This window comes from Zootoca vivipara, chromosome 14, assembly GCF_965207765.1.
Source record: "Zootoca vivipara chromosome 14, rZooViv2.hap1.1, whole genome shotgun sequence".
Classification (NCBI taxonomy): Eukaryota; Metazoa; Chordata; class Lepidosauria; order Squamata; family Lacertidae; genus Zootoca; species Zootoca vivipara.
In genome coordinates this window covers 22,348,944-22,365,638 of record NC_142597.1, presented here as the reverse complement: position 1 = coordinate 22,365,638, position 16,695 = coordinate 22,348,944, and the positions used below count along the sequence as shown (strand labels likewise).

The following is a 16,695-nucleotide window of genomic DNA, read 5'->3' as shown; positions in this document are numbered from 1 at the left end:
AAAGTGTAAACTGATACAAATCTCTTCCCCAGCCCAATATTCAGTTTCCCTGGCACACACACACCCAACACTACACCCCTGAGTAGTTAGAGTGTTGGACTAAAACCTGGGAGACCAGAGTTCAAATCCCCACTCAACCATGAAGCTTACTGTGTGACCCTGGGCCAGTCACTGCTTCTGAGCTTGACCTACCTCACACGGCTGTGTAGGACATGTTGAATTTTTCAACTTTCAAATTCTAAAAATTAGGTGTGTTAAAAAGTTGTGACATGACTTGGGAATTTGGAATATATTTTGGTTAAATTAATATTATTTAATTTTGCTTGCTAAGTAAAAAGTGTGGAGAATTGAATAGAAATCATTAAAAATGATTGCCAAGTACTTGCAGTTTTATTAATTATTTTTATTTAGCATTGCCTGGCATTTTCAGAAGGTAAAATTAAAATTCTTTGGTTTTCCAAAAGCAATTTATATGCTTCTTCATCAAAGGTAGACTTGCCAAGCTAAATGTTGTCCAGTCACAAAAATAATAGCAGATTTGCATTCCTCACAACATTGCCCCAAAATGTATTCTTAAGACCTCTCACTGATTCCCCCCCCCTCAAAAAAAAGTTTCACCTCCTAAAATGGCACTTCTTACATGTGGCGGAAATTAAGCAAGAAGGGGGAGAACAGCATACACCCCCTTGAGGTTCTCGGAGAAGAAGGTATTATATAAATTCAATAAATAAATGAATGGACAATGCAGTGACTATCAGTATATAGATCTTAAATTAAGCATATAAATTAATATAAGCACCCAAGATTTCCAAATAGGTAACCACATGAAATTGACAACTGTATGAAATACATTTGCAAGATCCTCAGACCATAGATCAGGGGTCAGCAAACTTTTTCAGCAGTTGTGCGGTCCACTGTCCCTCAGACCTTGTGGGGAGCCGGACTATATTTTGAAAAGGAATGAATTCCTATGCCTCACAAATAACCCAGAGATGCATTTTAAATACTGTAAAAGGTCACATTCTACTCATGTAAAAACACGCTGATTCCTGGACTGTCCACGGGCCGGATTTATAAGGCGATTCAGCCAGATCCGGACCCTAGGCCTTAGTTTGCCTACCCATGCCATTGATGGTGGGGATATATCCTCAAAGAATAAACCTCCTATCCAACACAAGGGCTGACAAGGGGCTCATGAAGCACAAAGTTGTTATACTCTGTAAATAACTTGCTTCCCTTTGTCAAAACTGAACTGACTGCCAATTCATTTCATCCAAAATTATATTTTACAGCACAAAAGGGAAACCGTCCATTCAGATGTCAGTGTTAAAACATCCATGGCATTTTGTTTGGGCTGCAGTTATATTCTTTCCCTGCTGATGCTGTGAAACTGTGCTTTGCAACACAGTAGTTCTTAATCATTGCTTATAATTCATGTAATTTCTGGCCCCATGAAAACTGCTGACAGTTGCTAGATGTATTACCCACATTTTTTTAAATAAAAAAACACCTCAATGATGTAGGGAATATAAGGCCTTAATCTGTTTCATGTCTCAGATTCTTATCTGTAAAATGGAGATAATATTTCTCCGCATCACGAGGAGTTGAGAAATCTAAAATATGAATTAACTCTTGGCAGCTCCCGGTCCTGAGAACCAGATAGATGCCTAGATAGATCGTCGCAGGGCCTCCAGACAGAATCTACTTTGCACAGGGCAGAAGGGCTGGCATTTATGTGCGAGTAATGATTCTCATGCGTAGGGAAGATGAGGAGTCAGAGAAAGGCTTCTATCGCAGGGAAAGGTCTTTGATGTGGCTCTTGATGAAGGTTGCCATGGAAACCCCAGATCTTTATCATTTCATTAAGATCTGTATCAAACATGCCTCTGTTTGTTCGTTGGCAAAGGGTCTTGCAAATCTCTCTAGGCTTCAAACACATCTAACGTGCCAGAGACATGCTGGAACACTCTGGCGCAATAATAAGATGCGAGGAAGCAGATCAAACATAGAATTGGGCTGAGTGCAGTCATGGGTACAATCTCATCTAGCTTTCTGAGCCAGCATTTTAAAATACCCCCAATTTAAAACTGAAGATCAAGAAAGGTGCTAGAAAGGGAAGGAGGCATATTTGGGCAGCATGTGCACCAGGAACAACAAACCTGTGGCTTTCTGGATACTGAGGCTCTCCAGCTTCCATCAAGGTCAATGATCAGAGATGATGGGAGCTGTAGTCTAACAAGCAACTCCTGCAGGGCCACACACTAGTTCTCAGGGCAGAGCCCAAAACTGAAGCGGATCTTGAACTGTAAGGAAGTATTAAGTCTCTGGAATCAGTAGCACAGGAAACATGGTTAAATACATTTAGATTTTCCAAGGCATGTCCAAAGGCCTGCACTGAAGGGACCTTTTGTAGTTGTGTAGGAAGGGAATTTCATAACTGCGGGGGCCACCACTGACAAGGTCCTGTGCTTGTGAACTTAGTAGACTGTACTTGTGGGCCTCTGCAGCTGATTTTAAAATATGGGGGGGGGGCAGCTCATCTGAGTGAAGGTGCTCCTTGAGTTAAGCCAGCCCCCAAATGTTTAGGACTGTTAAGTAGGGGCTAGGAACCTGTGGCCCCACAGATATTGTTGAACTACAACTCCATTATCCCTGACCATTGGCAGTGCAGGCTGGGGCTGAAGTCCAAAAGCATTTGGAGGGCCACAGGTTCATCACCCCAGTGGACAACCCTAATGGGTTTATTTTACACTCTGTCAAGAGGAAAGAGCAGCCTATAACCCCAGGGAGCTTGCAATTATACCACCCACAATAACCTCATCCCAGATCCACAGGAGCCAATATTCACACAGCTTCACCTTTCCTGTCTGTAAAATGGTGACAGGATTACTGGCTTGCCTTATAAGGCTGTTGCAGCAGTTGATGAGATAATGTGTGCAAAGCGCTGGGATTTTTTTTTAAAAAAACCCACCCCATAAGTATATTATTAGTACCAGGAACAGACTAATATATGGGACATAACTTCCATTTATGAATGTTCCATTGCCACTGTGGATAAGTATTTCTGTAGTGCTATCCATGTGCATGGATCTTTGCGACACATAGTAGTTGCGCTTTTAGTTGACCCAATGAAATGGATGAACCTATGCTAATCATGTACTCTGAGTAGGCCTAGGACTGTCTATAACCCCATGGGTTTTTTTTACTCAGAGCAGTATTGAGGTGCCCCAGTGTGGATCAGGACCATGGTGTTGGGAGAAGGGTGCTTCCCCATCACAAACCATTTCAATTTCCACTGTCTGTAGAAGAGGAAAACATACTGATGTTTCGCCCTCTGTGATTAATAGTAGCATTGGAAGGTGAGAAATTTATGTCAGGAAAATGACCCCACTTTGAATCAGGGCATGATGAGTGGCTTTTATTAAAAAAGGAAAAGAATTTGGAAGCTGTATTCAGGGATCTCCCACATCACATTAAGCTTAGACTTTATTAGACCAAACATATCTCCCCATGTTGCTTCTTGGTGAAGGTTATGGAAATCACTGTTCTTTTTGGATGGATGTAGAGCCTTCTGCTTCAAGAGAATTTATACTTTTCAAATAAATGACCATGATTATTTTTTCTTTCCCTGCTGGCAAAGTATTCAGAGACTTCAATTAAGGGGGAAAGGCATACAAAATATGCACATTGAGATAAATTCACACTAAAATGCTGGTGAGTGTTCATTAGGGCTCCCCCCCCCTAATGGCAAACTGTGGAGAATTTAACTTAGGGTTAGAAAAGAGAATCCAAAATTGACAGAATCACTCATCCCTAATTGAGCCTTCATATAATAAAACCAAATCTGAAAGGTACTAAAGTAGAAGGGTTTCTTTTTAAGAAGTCACAGGTCCAGTTTAGGAGAGAAGGGTTGCGTCATCCGCCGCCATCCACCTACACACATCCAAGACAAAACTCTGTTTGCTCCACCCACTTCTATTCTACAAAAGAAAGGGGAACTTTAGCACCTGGTTCTGTAAGTGGTGTCTCATTCAGAGATGCTACAATGCAATTTTCACAGCTGGCCAAGTCTGTGGGGAGTTGCAAAGAGTGCAGATAAGTGGATGCCTCCTCCAGCAAGGGTTGGAATAGCAGAGAGAAGGCAGAAGGAAGGGAACTCTGCTGGGATTGATAATGGATGTTAGTAGGTGGTCGTAAAATACAGGTTAGGTCACAAAATGCCAGCTTCTGTGAACCACGGTTTCCTCCTGATCAGTGGGATTTCTGCATGGGGACACTCATTAGATCACACAGGGTACAATCTGATGCACTTCTCAGTTTGAACCATTGACACTTCCCAGTGACAGATGCCCCAGTGACAGCCTGGAAGAAAGACCTGAGTTTCCATTCAGGCTCAGCTTCGCACATCCTCCTTAGCCATTTCTGCACAGTTTTGGCTAAGCCAGGAGAATAGCTTTTTTTTTTTTTTGAGTCTTAATGCCACATTCCCTGGTCGACAACTGCAGACCCTTACTCTTGTACAGCAGGTGATATTTGAGTTTGTTTGTGTTTTAACCTGAGCCTGCCTCATTTTCAGTTTCAAAATCAACCTGTTTGTCAAAATGCAGCTTTGAAATTTGGGGATTTTGCAGTGCAGTTCTCTAACTTCACAATGCACTAGATTAAGCAGGTGCATGAAAACAAACTAATTAGTGAAACCAACAAGGATGCATTTGAGTAGGGCAAAATGCTTGGAAAAAATGGGCACATGAGTCAGATCGGCATATATAAATGTGCTTCTTATAAAGCCATACTAAGAGGCTGGTGAATTTTCACGAGGATTTTGCTGCAGAATAATCACAAATTTCGGCAGGAATGTGGAGGATTGAATTTAAGGCTGGAAAAATAAGAAAGTGAAAGAACCAAAACTGATAGATCCTTCTTCCATGACACACACAAACTTACACCTCTTGATCCTCCCTTCAGGCAAGCAAGAGGAATTATGACAAAGGCACATTTTAGCCAGGCAAAATAACTCATGTAGGTTGTGGAACAAGGCCAATGAGGGTCCCAGCTCCTGACCTAAGGATCCCCAGCTCTCTCAAGAGCCAATAACCAATCACAACCTTTGCTCCTTGTGCAGGCTACATGCAGCTCAGCCTGTGATCCTGCTGTCATCAAGTAGCAAACATCCAAATGTGTATCATGATCTCAAAAAGAACTTTGTGTACCTGATGAGTCTTCCTGGGTTCAGCTTCTCAGTCCAGACCCAGGGAGCTACTCCTTGTTTCTTTGCTTTCCCCCCTCTTGTCTTATGGTTGTTATGTTCCTGCTATGAACTTTCAGGAGATCACCGTTTCATGATGAACAACTACTCTGACTGGAACCAGCCAGACAGCATGAAGAGGTTCTCCATGTTCCTGAATCCAAAAGGTATGAAGCAGAGGCTAGCCAAAACTACCTGCCAAGCTACCAGTTTTGTTGGTGTGAGTGTTGCGAACTGCTACAGCTTTATTTATTAGCCTTCTCAAAGCTACAGGTCTTGATGGACCACAACCCTCATAGTCACAACCAGCATAGTCAATGGTCAGGGGAATGATGAAGGTTGGAGTCCTCCAACACGCAGGAAACAAGCTTGGAGAAGACTGTTTTATATTCATGGAAGGATCTGTGTTGTTCCAATGTTCAGCACCCTTTTGTCCCCCTTGCCATGTACTTTTTCTCAAGGCCATTTTCATCTCCTGTGCCCCTGGCTTCATTTGCCCTTAGTGCCATTTCATCTGATTTGTTGACTGGCAACTAATGATTTTTCATGGAATCGTAGAGTCTGTGGGGTTCTTGGGAGGGCATCTACTCTACTTCCACTGTCCGGTGGAGGAAATCCAGAGATCAGGACTATCCTCAGCAACAGGTAGCTGGCCACCCTCCACTCAAACAACCTCCAATGAGGGAGAGCCAGGTCATTTGTTCCATTGTTAAATTGCTCTGAACAGCAGGAGGGTTCTTGTATTGTTCAACCAAAACCTATCCTTCACCCCTGTGTATTTTACTTTGAACATTTCACAGCAGTAGAGAACCAAGCGAGACTTAAATGTCCTCTTCCCAACCCGTTTGGAGGCCTAGATGGCATATAGAGATGATAAATAAAGAAAACAATTTCTTGGGAGGCTATTTCGAACTTCTGATGGCTCTCGAGCAAAGAGCAGCTTAACCTGCTCCACATCTCTCTCCCAAAGCCAAAGTCCCGACATCCCCAAGACAATCAGTCTGAGAGATGGAGCATGAGTGAGTAAATGAATGTAACTAATGGCTACTCAGGGAGAGCTTTGGGTCATTTGACTCAAAAGCTCCTTTGGTGCACTAAGGAGAAGGATGGACAGTTTCATTCACAGGCTGAACTCTTTCCCCTGTTAAGATTGGGTACATTATTTCTGATTCTAAATCTGCTGATTGGATTGTTTTTAAGATGGCAACACTGGACAGATCCTGCTGGTGGGGTGTGTGTGTTGCAAACCTGCTGCATTCCCTCTTCTCTAACCAATAACCAAACCAATAAGCAAAAGTTTAAAAATGTTAGAGGGAGGTTTGCATAAAGTGCCTATATTAGTGAAAATAGCATACAAAAAATGTAGGTGCGCGTCGGGGGTGGTGGTGTGTGAACTAAAATGCTGGTGAAAATTGAGGACTCCTCCCCCCCAAAAAATAATAATAAGGGCAGTGATGCAGAAATTGTGCCAAACGGAACTGAAGACTGAAACTGAAATTGGCAGATAAGTTCACCCCTAGCAAATCCTCAGTCACCTAATTTGTTTTCACACCAACTAATTCCTTAACTGCATTCTCTCATCTAGGAGGAAACTACAACACTAGAGCCTGGGAATTTTCTGCCTTGCAGACTGCAGAGGAGTCCATTACAGCAGGGAACTCTGCTTACTCTCTGAAAGGTACTACTCTTCACACCTTCAGTGCTGCTGCTGGTGGTGCACCACTCCACCTTACCCCGTCAATTCCCTTTTACAGAGTTGCTATCTTTCCCTTCACCCCTGGGGACATAGGTTAGTAGGAGAGCATCTGCTTTGCAAGCTGATGGTCCCCCAGGTTCGACCTCTCAGTGCTTTCATTTAAAAAGAAAAGCATGAGCTAGCAGGCCCTCCCAAAAGCCACTACTGCCCAATGCTGGTGATTTAGAGCCCCTGAGAGGGCTGAGAATGTCTGGCAGGCAGTGTGGAGTAGAAAGTCAGGATGGGTTCTTTAGTTAGAATCCTGAAAATTAGGACAGTCAGGAGTAGTAGACCTTTGAGGACCTCAGGCAGAACCCGACGAGCAGAGGAGTTGTTCCAACAAGAGCACTGACTCAACTGAGCCCTTTGATGCTCCCTAGGCATGGAAGCTCCTCTCAGGCTCCACCCTCCTGCTGAAGAACGCAAATCTTTAAAGGGCCTGGAGCATAGCACACCCTCACCTGCCCATGACCTTGTGCTAGACACTCTGCATGTGCTAGCAAGCAGATCCACCGGAGGATGAAAATGCACATCCCTAGAATGAATCAGGCTTGGGGCTGATATTCTCTACAGGTCTAGATTCAGAGGTCTTGGGCCTGTGGGAAGGATCTCTGGTTGCTGAGCTAAGGCTCAATATCTCCTCGGTCAGTTTTCACCATTTGTTTTTCACCATTTGTACCTGTGTCTAGATCAGAGCTGGACTTTGGATCATTAGAGTAGACCAGCCTTCCCTAGTGACCCAAAGCTGTTTTAGACTCCAACTCCCATCAGCTGCAGGCAGCATTGCCAATGGTCAGGTAAGATGGGAGTTGTAGTTCAGTTATCTGAAGGTCCCATAGTTGGGGGAGGCTGGAGAAAATAGTCTTGGTCATGATCTTTCTCCAGCTATCCACATTCTCTTATAATACCAGAACTTGGGGTCATAGAATCATAGAATTGTAGAGTTGGAAGGGACCATGAGTGTCATCTAGACCAACCCCCTGCAATGCAGGAATCTTCTGCCCAACGTTGGGCTCAAACCGTGACCCTGAGGTTAGGAATCTCATGCTCTACTGACTGTGCTATTCTCCATCATCCTACAAAGAGGTCTATTGGAAGATTCACGACAAACAAAAAAGGAAGTACCAAATATTTATTCACACAGCACATAGTGAAACGATGAGGTTCACTCCCACATGGTGTAGTAATGATGGCTGTAAAGGCAGTTTAGACAAATTCATGGAAGAGTAGGCTATCAATGGCTACTAGCTACACCAACTATGTTCTACATCTGCTCTCAGATGCAATATGCCTCTGAATACCAGTTCCTGATACTCACAAGTGGGGAGAGTGTTGCTGTACTAAGGTCATTCTTGAAAGCTTCTCATGGGCATCGGGTTGGCCACTGTGATAAGGGGATGCTGGACCAGTTGGGCCTTTTGGACTGATCCAGCAAGATTCTACTTATGTTCTAAGAGGAAGCAATGATCTGACACAGTATAAAGCTGCATCGTTAACCCTTGGAATAGGAGCTATTGAAAAGTTTCTTGCATGGATGTAAGATGAAAGGATCCATTCACTTCTCTGTGTTGGGAATTGGTGCCCCTACCTCTCCTCCCATCCCAAAGTTGCGACTTAATTTGGGGACCAACTCTTATTTCTTTTACACAACCACTCTTTGTCTGTTACGTGTTTGGTGTGTGTATATATATACACACCTCCAGGGCCATATTTAAGTGCATATAAGCTGTACACACATAGGTACTGTCTGCACAACTGGGGATCTATTCAAAGGTCCCACAGTCTTGTGGATGGAGCCTACCCACGTACAGTTTGTACACATATTGACTCTATTAGTTATCAGAGGGCCTTCTTGCTAGTGGCCCCCTCTCTGAGGAACACCCTCCCATCAGATGTCAAGGAGACGAAGAACTACAGAACTTTTAGAAGACATCTGAAGGCAGCCCTGTATCAGGAAGCTTCTAATGTTTGACATTTTATTATGTTTTGATATGTGCTGGAAGTGGCTGGGGCAACGCAGCCAGATGAACAGGGTTTAAATAATAAAATCGTTGTTATTTATCATGTCAGATATATGTTGGAATCAGTGAGTGGCCCCAGTGGGAAGCAGCTGACCTGCCCTCCCTGCGGTTGAGTTGCTGCTGCATACCAGGATGGAAATAGGGAGGGTCGAGGTGGCAGTGAGGTTGGCGGGCTGGAAACAAGCCAGTCGAGCCAATCTGGTGCTCTTGCTGGTCAATTTGTACCATGTTGACCTCCTCTATCCCTCCTGCTTCATGCCCATTCAGATGAATCTGTAAATACTGGTGGGGGCATCTCTTCATGAGTGGACACTGCAGTTTGTTACGGCTCTGTGCAAGCAGCTACACCGCATCCCTGCACCACCATTTAGCAAACAGTATATGAAGCAACACTGGGAGGTGGCAAAGACAAATTACCACAAAGGATCCTTCCAGGGCATTGTAAACCAGACCTTATTATTGTGTGAACACATCCATAAATACAGGTCAGTGAGTCCCAGAGCAGGATACGTAGAGAGTGCAAGATGGAGAGGCCCTGATCCAGCAAAGCCTGATGCACAGCTCTGCACGGGGTAAAAATTCACACTGAGAAGGAATTTTTACAGGAATGTGCCAGCTAATTATGGTAATGCCAGAAATTAAAGCTAGCACTTAATTAAAGAAATCTTAACCAAGTACACACATGTGTTTTACTCAATTAATTGATAAATAATTGGCAACAAGTGGATATATTTGCATATGGATAAAAACAATAGTACTGAGGAAGAAGCATCCTTATCCATTTTTAAAATGAATCACGGATATGTCAGTACAGGGATCACCTTGGAAGTTTTCTTTCCTTTGAAAGAGAGAAGAGGGGAGGTGCTTCTTTTAAAACAGTGCTTGTCTTCAGTTTTTAAAACAACTGTTATCACCCCCATCATCTGTTGGACAATTTATCAGAGACACCTCTTTAGTTGTTAAAAAGGTTTTTGGAAAGCAATTAACCTAACTGATTAATCAATTAAATATTGCACTTCTAGTGGCAGAAATATTTTCAGGATGAGGTCCAGGACCCATTTATTCTGTGATACTGGAAAGTTTGAGGAGAACTTGGCATCTAGGTTCATGCCAGTGGAAGCCACAGAAATTTGTTTCTTATCCATTGTTTCTTGATTCCAGTGGAGTTCTTCTTGCTCTCAATCCTGCTTTTATTGAAGAAGTGACACCCAAATTTTCAGCTCTATGCTTCCTCCCACCACTTCTTAACTCAAAGAAGTGTGTGCCTCCTACTTAGTTACTCCTGCATTGGGGCAGATTCATCCTGCCTTTGTGCCTATGGTAGGGACTATTGCTGATTCCGCAATCTGCAGTCCTGGCGCAGAGGCTCACAGGATCTGGCCCAAATGTGCAGAGATTTGTGGAGAGAAGCATTTTCTACTCCACCTCAATGTAATGTTGCTTCTTCTATTTTCCAGTGGGCAATGGGACCAAGATGCCTTATCAGTTCCCCCCAATTGGCCAGAGTTCACCGGGAGATTTCAGCAAGCAGTCCGACGGGAGCCTCTATACCAAGAATGGTACTTTCAGGGCTTCTATGAGTTCTTCCCCCCTCTCCCTTCATCCTCTCTTTCTGTCTTTTCTCTGGGGAGATATTCATTCCAAATGTCCCAGTCTGACCTGGCTGCTTTGGAATTGCTGTGCTTTTCGGTCTTATGTTTAAACAAGGTGTCTCTCTAACTCTGGAATGCACCCGGCGGCATGCAAGGGAGGGTCTTCCGGGAATAATAACCACAGATGCCTTGTGTCTCCTCCAGCTTACCCTTCCATTGTGAGGCACCAAGCCACTAAGGTGCAACCTCAGACATGGAAGTCCTCCAAGCAGAGCATGCTGGTAAGTCATTAGACCTGCTCTTTTCACACCTTCCACCCCAAAGGCCTTCTGGGCTGCAACCCTAACCCTACTTACCTGAAAGTAAGCTCTGTTTAACTGAGTGGGATTAAGAGCATAAGAACATCTGTTAGGGAGTCTTTAACCATAATTCCTGAATTGCAGCAGGTTGGACTACATGACCTCTGCGGTCCCTTCCAGCTCTACAATGCTATGTTTCCATAAGAAGAGTTCTGCTGGATGTAGCCAAAGGCTTGTCTGCAGTTGGGCATCTTTTTCATACAGTGGCCAACCAAATGCTCTAATGGGAAGCCCACAAGCACAACCACACTCTTCTCACTTGTGATTCCCACCAACTGGTATTGAAAGCCATACTGCCTTCAGCAACGGAGGCAAAATACATGCATAGGTTGCACTGTAAATCGAGGACAGGGGTAGAAGAACTCCCCCTGTCCATTTACTATTATTTACAGAATTTCCATGTCACCTTTTCCCAACATGAAACCTCCTAAGCAACACATAGTATGACAACCACCATCATCAACCATCAGAAAGTATTACTATTACTATTATAGCTCTCAAAAATGCAACCATTGCCAAAACAATGCACAGATAAATGGTCAAGAACAGAGACAAATGTGCTAGTTGTCCCAGCGTTAGAAAGGAGTAAGCAATTATTCACCTACGTCTGAGAGCATGACAGGTCTCTGGTGGGAGATCTCTGGTGGGAGGGCACCCCAAAATTCTGGAGCCAACTGCAGCCTTACATTGGCTGACCAGGCATGAAATACGGGGTGCTTCACCTCCCTAGGTGAAGCTGGCTGGCTGGTTAAATGGCCCTCATTCTATTTTGTAGATGTTGGCTTCCAAGGGAGTGACAGGTCTGTGTCCTCTGGTCAGGAGGGCTCTGTCTAAGCTACTGGTGCTTACCCACCAAGAAGATAGCCTGGACTTCATCTGAGTCCTCAGCTGTGCGCTGCAAAGCTCTCATGGATTTCCCAAAGTGGTTCCACAAGAATACTAGTTATCAAATAGGGCTATAAAGTGATAAAACACCAGCTCTGGTACAATATCCTACTTCCCTCTCTGCTCCTCCTCATGTGCTTCACATCCACAGAGGAGAAAACGACAGCATGATTCCATAGACGACTCAGGATTTATAGAAAGTGATTAAGGAGGATCAAAGAAAGAGATAGTGGCTAAGTTCTGTTGATGAAGAGAATCTTGATTGTCGGCTGTTGTTTTTAATAAAAATAATTAACTGCATGGCATCCAGAGAGAAGGCAGGAGGCTTACAAATTTCACCATTCTTGGAACATGACAGTTTGGCCTAAGCCTTTCAAAATTATATATAAAAAATATTCTTAAACTACTTGAGAACACTGACACCCGCAGCCTGTAGGAGGTAGAACCTTTGGCCCTCTTGCCTGCCTAACTGTTCATATGGATAGCAGGGATGGAAGGGACATTGCTCAGTGGTTGAGCATCTCGTCTGCATGCAGAAAGTCCCAGGTTCAGCCCCTGGCATCTCCAAACAGGGCCAGACAAGACCTTGCCTGAAACCATGGAGAGCCACTGCCAGCTACTGAAGACAGAATTGAGCTAGCTCGGTGTTTCCCAAACTTGGGTCTCCAGCTGTTTTCAAACTACAGTTCCCATCATCCCTGACCACCGGTCTTGCCAGCTCTGAATGATGGGGGTTGTAGTTCAAAAACAGCTGGAGACCCAAGTTTAGGAAACACCGAGCTAGATGGATCATTGATCTTACTCAGTATAAGGCAGTTTCTTGTGATGGCTCCCAGGGGATGGAGGTGTAATCCTCTGGTTCAGATGCCTGATCCAATGACCCAAGTAACTTTTTCTGACCCACCACAAGACCCCACTGATTTTTGGTGGAGTGTGCTGGGGAATAAATTAGACACAGAACTGTATAGTGGAGCCGAGCACCCTGTTGGGGATGGCAACCAGCCCATCGTTGCTTAGAAGAGCAATCATTTTATGACGGGAGTGGGGCATTAATCTTCTCCTCCACAAATCTGCATGGGAATGTCCTGTGCGTTTGCAAGAGAGTATGTGAAAAAAGAATGTGGGGTAATCACATACACTTCAGGAAATGCCTGCCACTGGCTTCCTGGGGATTGGCCAAGGTTGAATGCAGCCCTTAGTGTAATTTGCTAGATTATCTGGGCCATTTTCATTTCGGATGGCCACCCAAACTGGGAATATGCTCTAGAGTCTCCTGCACCTCCAGAGGGAACTATAGCTTGTTCTCAATTGGGCCTGGAGCCCAGGAAGGACCGCAGCTCAGTGGCAGAGATTCTGCCTAGTATACAGAAGGTTGTGGGCTCAATCCCCAATGGCTGATAGTTGAGAGGCCCTGGAAGTGTGTTATACTGAATCAGACCTTTGCTTCCTCTAGTTCACTTTTTTCTGACTGAAAGTGGCTCTCCTGGGCTTCAGATGGGGAACACTTTCAGCTCCACCTGGTGATGTTGGGAATCATATCGGGTTGCAAAGCATAGCTGCCAAGTTTTCCCTTTTCTCGCGAGGAAGCCTATTCAGCATAAGGGAAAATCCCTTAAAAAAAGGGATAACTTGGCAGCTATGTTGCAAAGGATGTGCTTTTTACCTGAGATGGATCCTGCTTGATCTTGGAGCTGCCCCTGTTGCTTGAGTAGCTGGCCTCTTTAACTGATGGGCTTCCAAGTTCTAGGGATATACAAAGCTGTTGTATGCTGAATCAGGACCTTTGTACAGCTAGCACTGTCTTGCCTACGCTGAATTGCAGAAGCTCACCTGGGGATGTTCCCAGTCCTAGCTGGAGATGCTGAAACAGGTTACAGCCCTAGCAACTGCCCAGCTCCACCATCTTCCTGCACTAACGATGCTAAGTTGGTCTTCTATGTGTATTCAGCAGCTAGAGCCATTTGGTCTTTGAATTGCAGTTATACCCAAAAGCAAACAATCGGGCTGATAAATAAAGAGCATTAAATGTCCCAGAATAGATGTACTTCCACTGGACTGTCGAGGCTCGGCAGGAGCTTTTATGGTCTACTGGGCCAATAATCCTGCTTTTAAAGCTGCTTTAAATATGTATTTGAGTAATCCAGTCCTTAGAAAAAGGCCTGTAAATATGAGTCCTAGCAGCCAGCAGCACTGCTTGAGGAGGCCTGTCCCACCAGCCCATTGAGGGTTATTTAAAGGGTAGTTGATTCCCCTCTTTAATTAGGTACAAAATTGGCACCATAAAGCAAATGGCTTTAATACTCCAGGCAGTGCTGAACAGCAGGAACTTGGAGGGAGAGTGATGCCAAGTGAAAGGGCAGGTGGTTCCTGTCCACCACCCATTGCAAACACTTCACAATGAACATAAATCTTTTTTTAACCAGCTGGGTTATTAGGAATGCTGCTAATACAGTGGGGTTTGCATCTAACCACCTCTCTTTAAGATAGGAAATTCACTGGGTCAAAAATTGCAAAAATGAAAGACTGCTGTTACAAACAGGAATGGGCTCATCTGTCATTTTCAGTTTCTCTTGATTTCTCATTCTTCCAGTTCTAACTTGAGTTCTCCACATTGCCACAACAGTTTGTGAATATGTATATCTTTATTTGCAAAAAAATCCTCATGGCTAATACACATAATCTCCCAACAGACACAAATTTGTATGCAATGTTTCTTAATCTATGCACTTTTGCAAAGCATTTTCTCCCCATATACTGCATTTTTCCATGCAATTTTCAAGAAATGTGCATTTATATGCATTTTTGTACATATTACTTGGCTGGAGAACTGCGTTGCAATATTTAGAGAACTGCAATTTTCAAAGGATGTATGTGTTTCGCTTCACATATTGTTTTGGAAAGTATTCACTTTTAAACCTGGACTGAATCAAATTTCACGAGTCACCCCTTGTTACCATTTCACATTACACAATCTGGCTCAAGATTGACTGTGACAGATCTTTGTCAACAACTGTAACAGTTACAACAATACATCTCGGAACCAAGCTTTATGGGGAATGGTTGAAGGAACTGGGTATGTCTAGAAGAGAAGAGAAGTTTGAGAGGTGCTCTGGTAGTCTTCCTCAAATATCTGAAGTGACTGTTGGGTGATGGAGCAAGCTTGTTTTCTGCTGCTCCAGAGGGTAGAACCTGAACCATTGGATTCAAATGACAAGAAAAGAGATTCTGACTGAATGTTATAAAACTTTCTGCTGGTAAGAGCTGTTTGACCATGAAATGGGACTCCCTCAGAAGGTGGTGGACTCTCCTTCACTGGAGGGTTTTAAAGAAAGGTTGGGTGGCCATCAGTCAGGGAAGCTTTAACTGTGATTTCTGCACTGGAGGGGTTGAACTAGATGACTCTGGGGGCACCTTTCAACTCTACAAATCTATGAGTCTATGATAATAATTTGCACACACAGGACCTTATAGAGTTTGATGAGCTGTCTCTCCTTGCAGTTCCATTTGGCACGGAGGAGCATAGCTGCCAAGTCTCACGTATTCCCCGGGAAACCCCCCATTTTTCCAGCCATTTCCCGCTGGCAGCCCGGATTTAAACCCCCCCTGTAAATCCCCCGGATTCTTACCGGCCTGGGGAGGCTCCTTCTGCGCATGTCTGGAGTCTCTGGACACGCACAGAAGCGATTTCTGGCGCTGCAGCCATTTTGGAAATGGACAGAGCATGCATAGAAGCAATTTTCGGTGCCACTCTGCCCAGTTCCAAAATGGCCGCAGCGTGACTTCCGGTGTTGCGCGGCGCCGATCCTGGATTTTTCAGTCTGGGAGTTGGCACCTATGCGGAGGAGGGCAATGCGTATCAGATATACAGAAGGCAGCAGGTCCATCCATCTGCTTCTTAATCTAAAATCACCCTGTGCTTTTTTTCCATTTGCAGTCCCACTACCGCCCCTTCTACGTCAACAAGGGCAATGGAGTCACTTCCAATGAAGCACCTTGATCCTAGAGGATTACAAGAGGAGTCTGTTGTGCTAGGACAGGAAGAACGTATGAAAATTTTCATGGATGTCTCAACTGCTGCTGCTGTATTAACCATGCTGTTTTAATCTTTTTTCCCCCTTTTTTTGTAATTGATGGGAGGTGGAGGACGGTGCTCTAGGAAGAAGATGCAGTAGTGCATGCCCCATTCTAGGAGGGAATGGAGACCATCTCTCTAGCTGTATTAGGGCACCGTCATGTTATTCTTGGTAACAGCTTTTCAGCCCCTGAGAAAATAACCCCAAATGCAAACCTAGTTCTATAATGCATCCCTTTCCCCCTACCTATCTGCTTAGCTCATGCTAGGTGTCTAGTAGGGAAGATGAGATCTGAGCTGGGCATCACTTTTCTTCCCACCAGAAGGTCTGCGCCATGCCACTGGACTTCTCAACGTAACCACTATTGTTTTCACCCAGCTTTCTGTTTGTTATAACTGCACCCTTATCCACTCCCATCAGAGACACCCTCTTGACTTATAATGGGGGCTCTTGCTGTGTAGACGCAACCCCAAAACCTGTTTGCTAATAGCAACAGCAATAAAAGAAAAACCCACAAACTTCTAACAATTCCTTGTTGCTACTTAACTGGGCATTGCCTGTGAATTGAAAGCCAAAAGGATTCGTGGTGGCCCATTGATACATCCTCCCTCCCTCAAGCCAGCCAGCTTCTCAAATTATAGAAGAAAGTGGGAGAAATCTATCCTGCTAATGGAAGATTGATTAGATGTCTCTGCTATTCCTTTCCCCTCAACCCTCTGATGATATTGGCTGATATGCTCTGGTTCAGTTGTTTTGTTTTATTATCTAGAAGAAGAGTTATTACT

The 16,695-nt window shown here is 44.2% G+C and overlaps 1 protein-coding gene across 3 annotated transcripts in view; it reads left to right on the top strand.

Annotated features, from left to right (window-relative positions):
• TRIM29 (tripartite motif containing 29) overlaps nt 1-16,438 on the top strand; it is a 43,433-nt gene extending 26,995 nt beyond the window's left edge. Inside the window, exons 5-9 of one of the 3 annotated variants that reach the window (XM_035139070.3) lie at nt 5,326-5,412; nt 6,831-6,923; nt 10,459-10,560; nt 10,798-10,874; nt 15,772-16,438. In XM_035139070.3, coding sequence (XP_034994961.2) covers nt 5,326-5,412; nt 6,831-6,923; nt 10,459-10,560; nt 10,798-10,874; nt 15,772-15,834 — 422 coding nt within the window. In that variant the 3' untranslated portion in view covers nt 15,835-16,438. The remainder of the gene's footprint in view (nt 1-5,325; nt 5,413-6,830; nt 6,924-10,458; nt 10,561-10,797; nt 10,875-15,771) is intronic. The other 2 variants (XM_035139072.3, XM_035139073.3) reach the window with 2 other exon arrangements.
• The last annotated feature ends 257 nt before the right edge of the window (nt 16,439-16,695 follow it).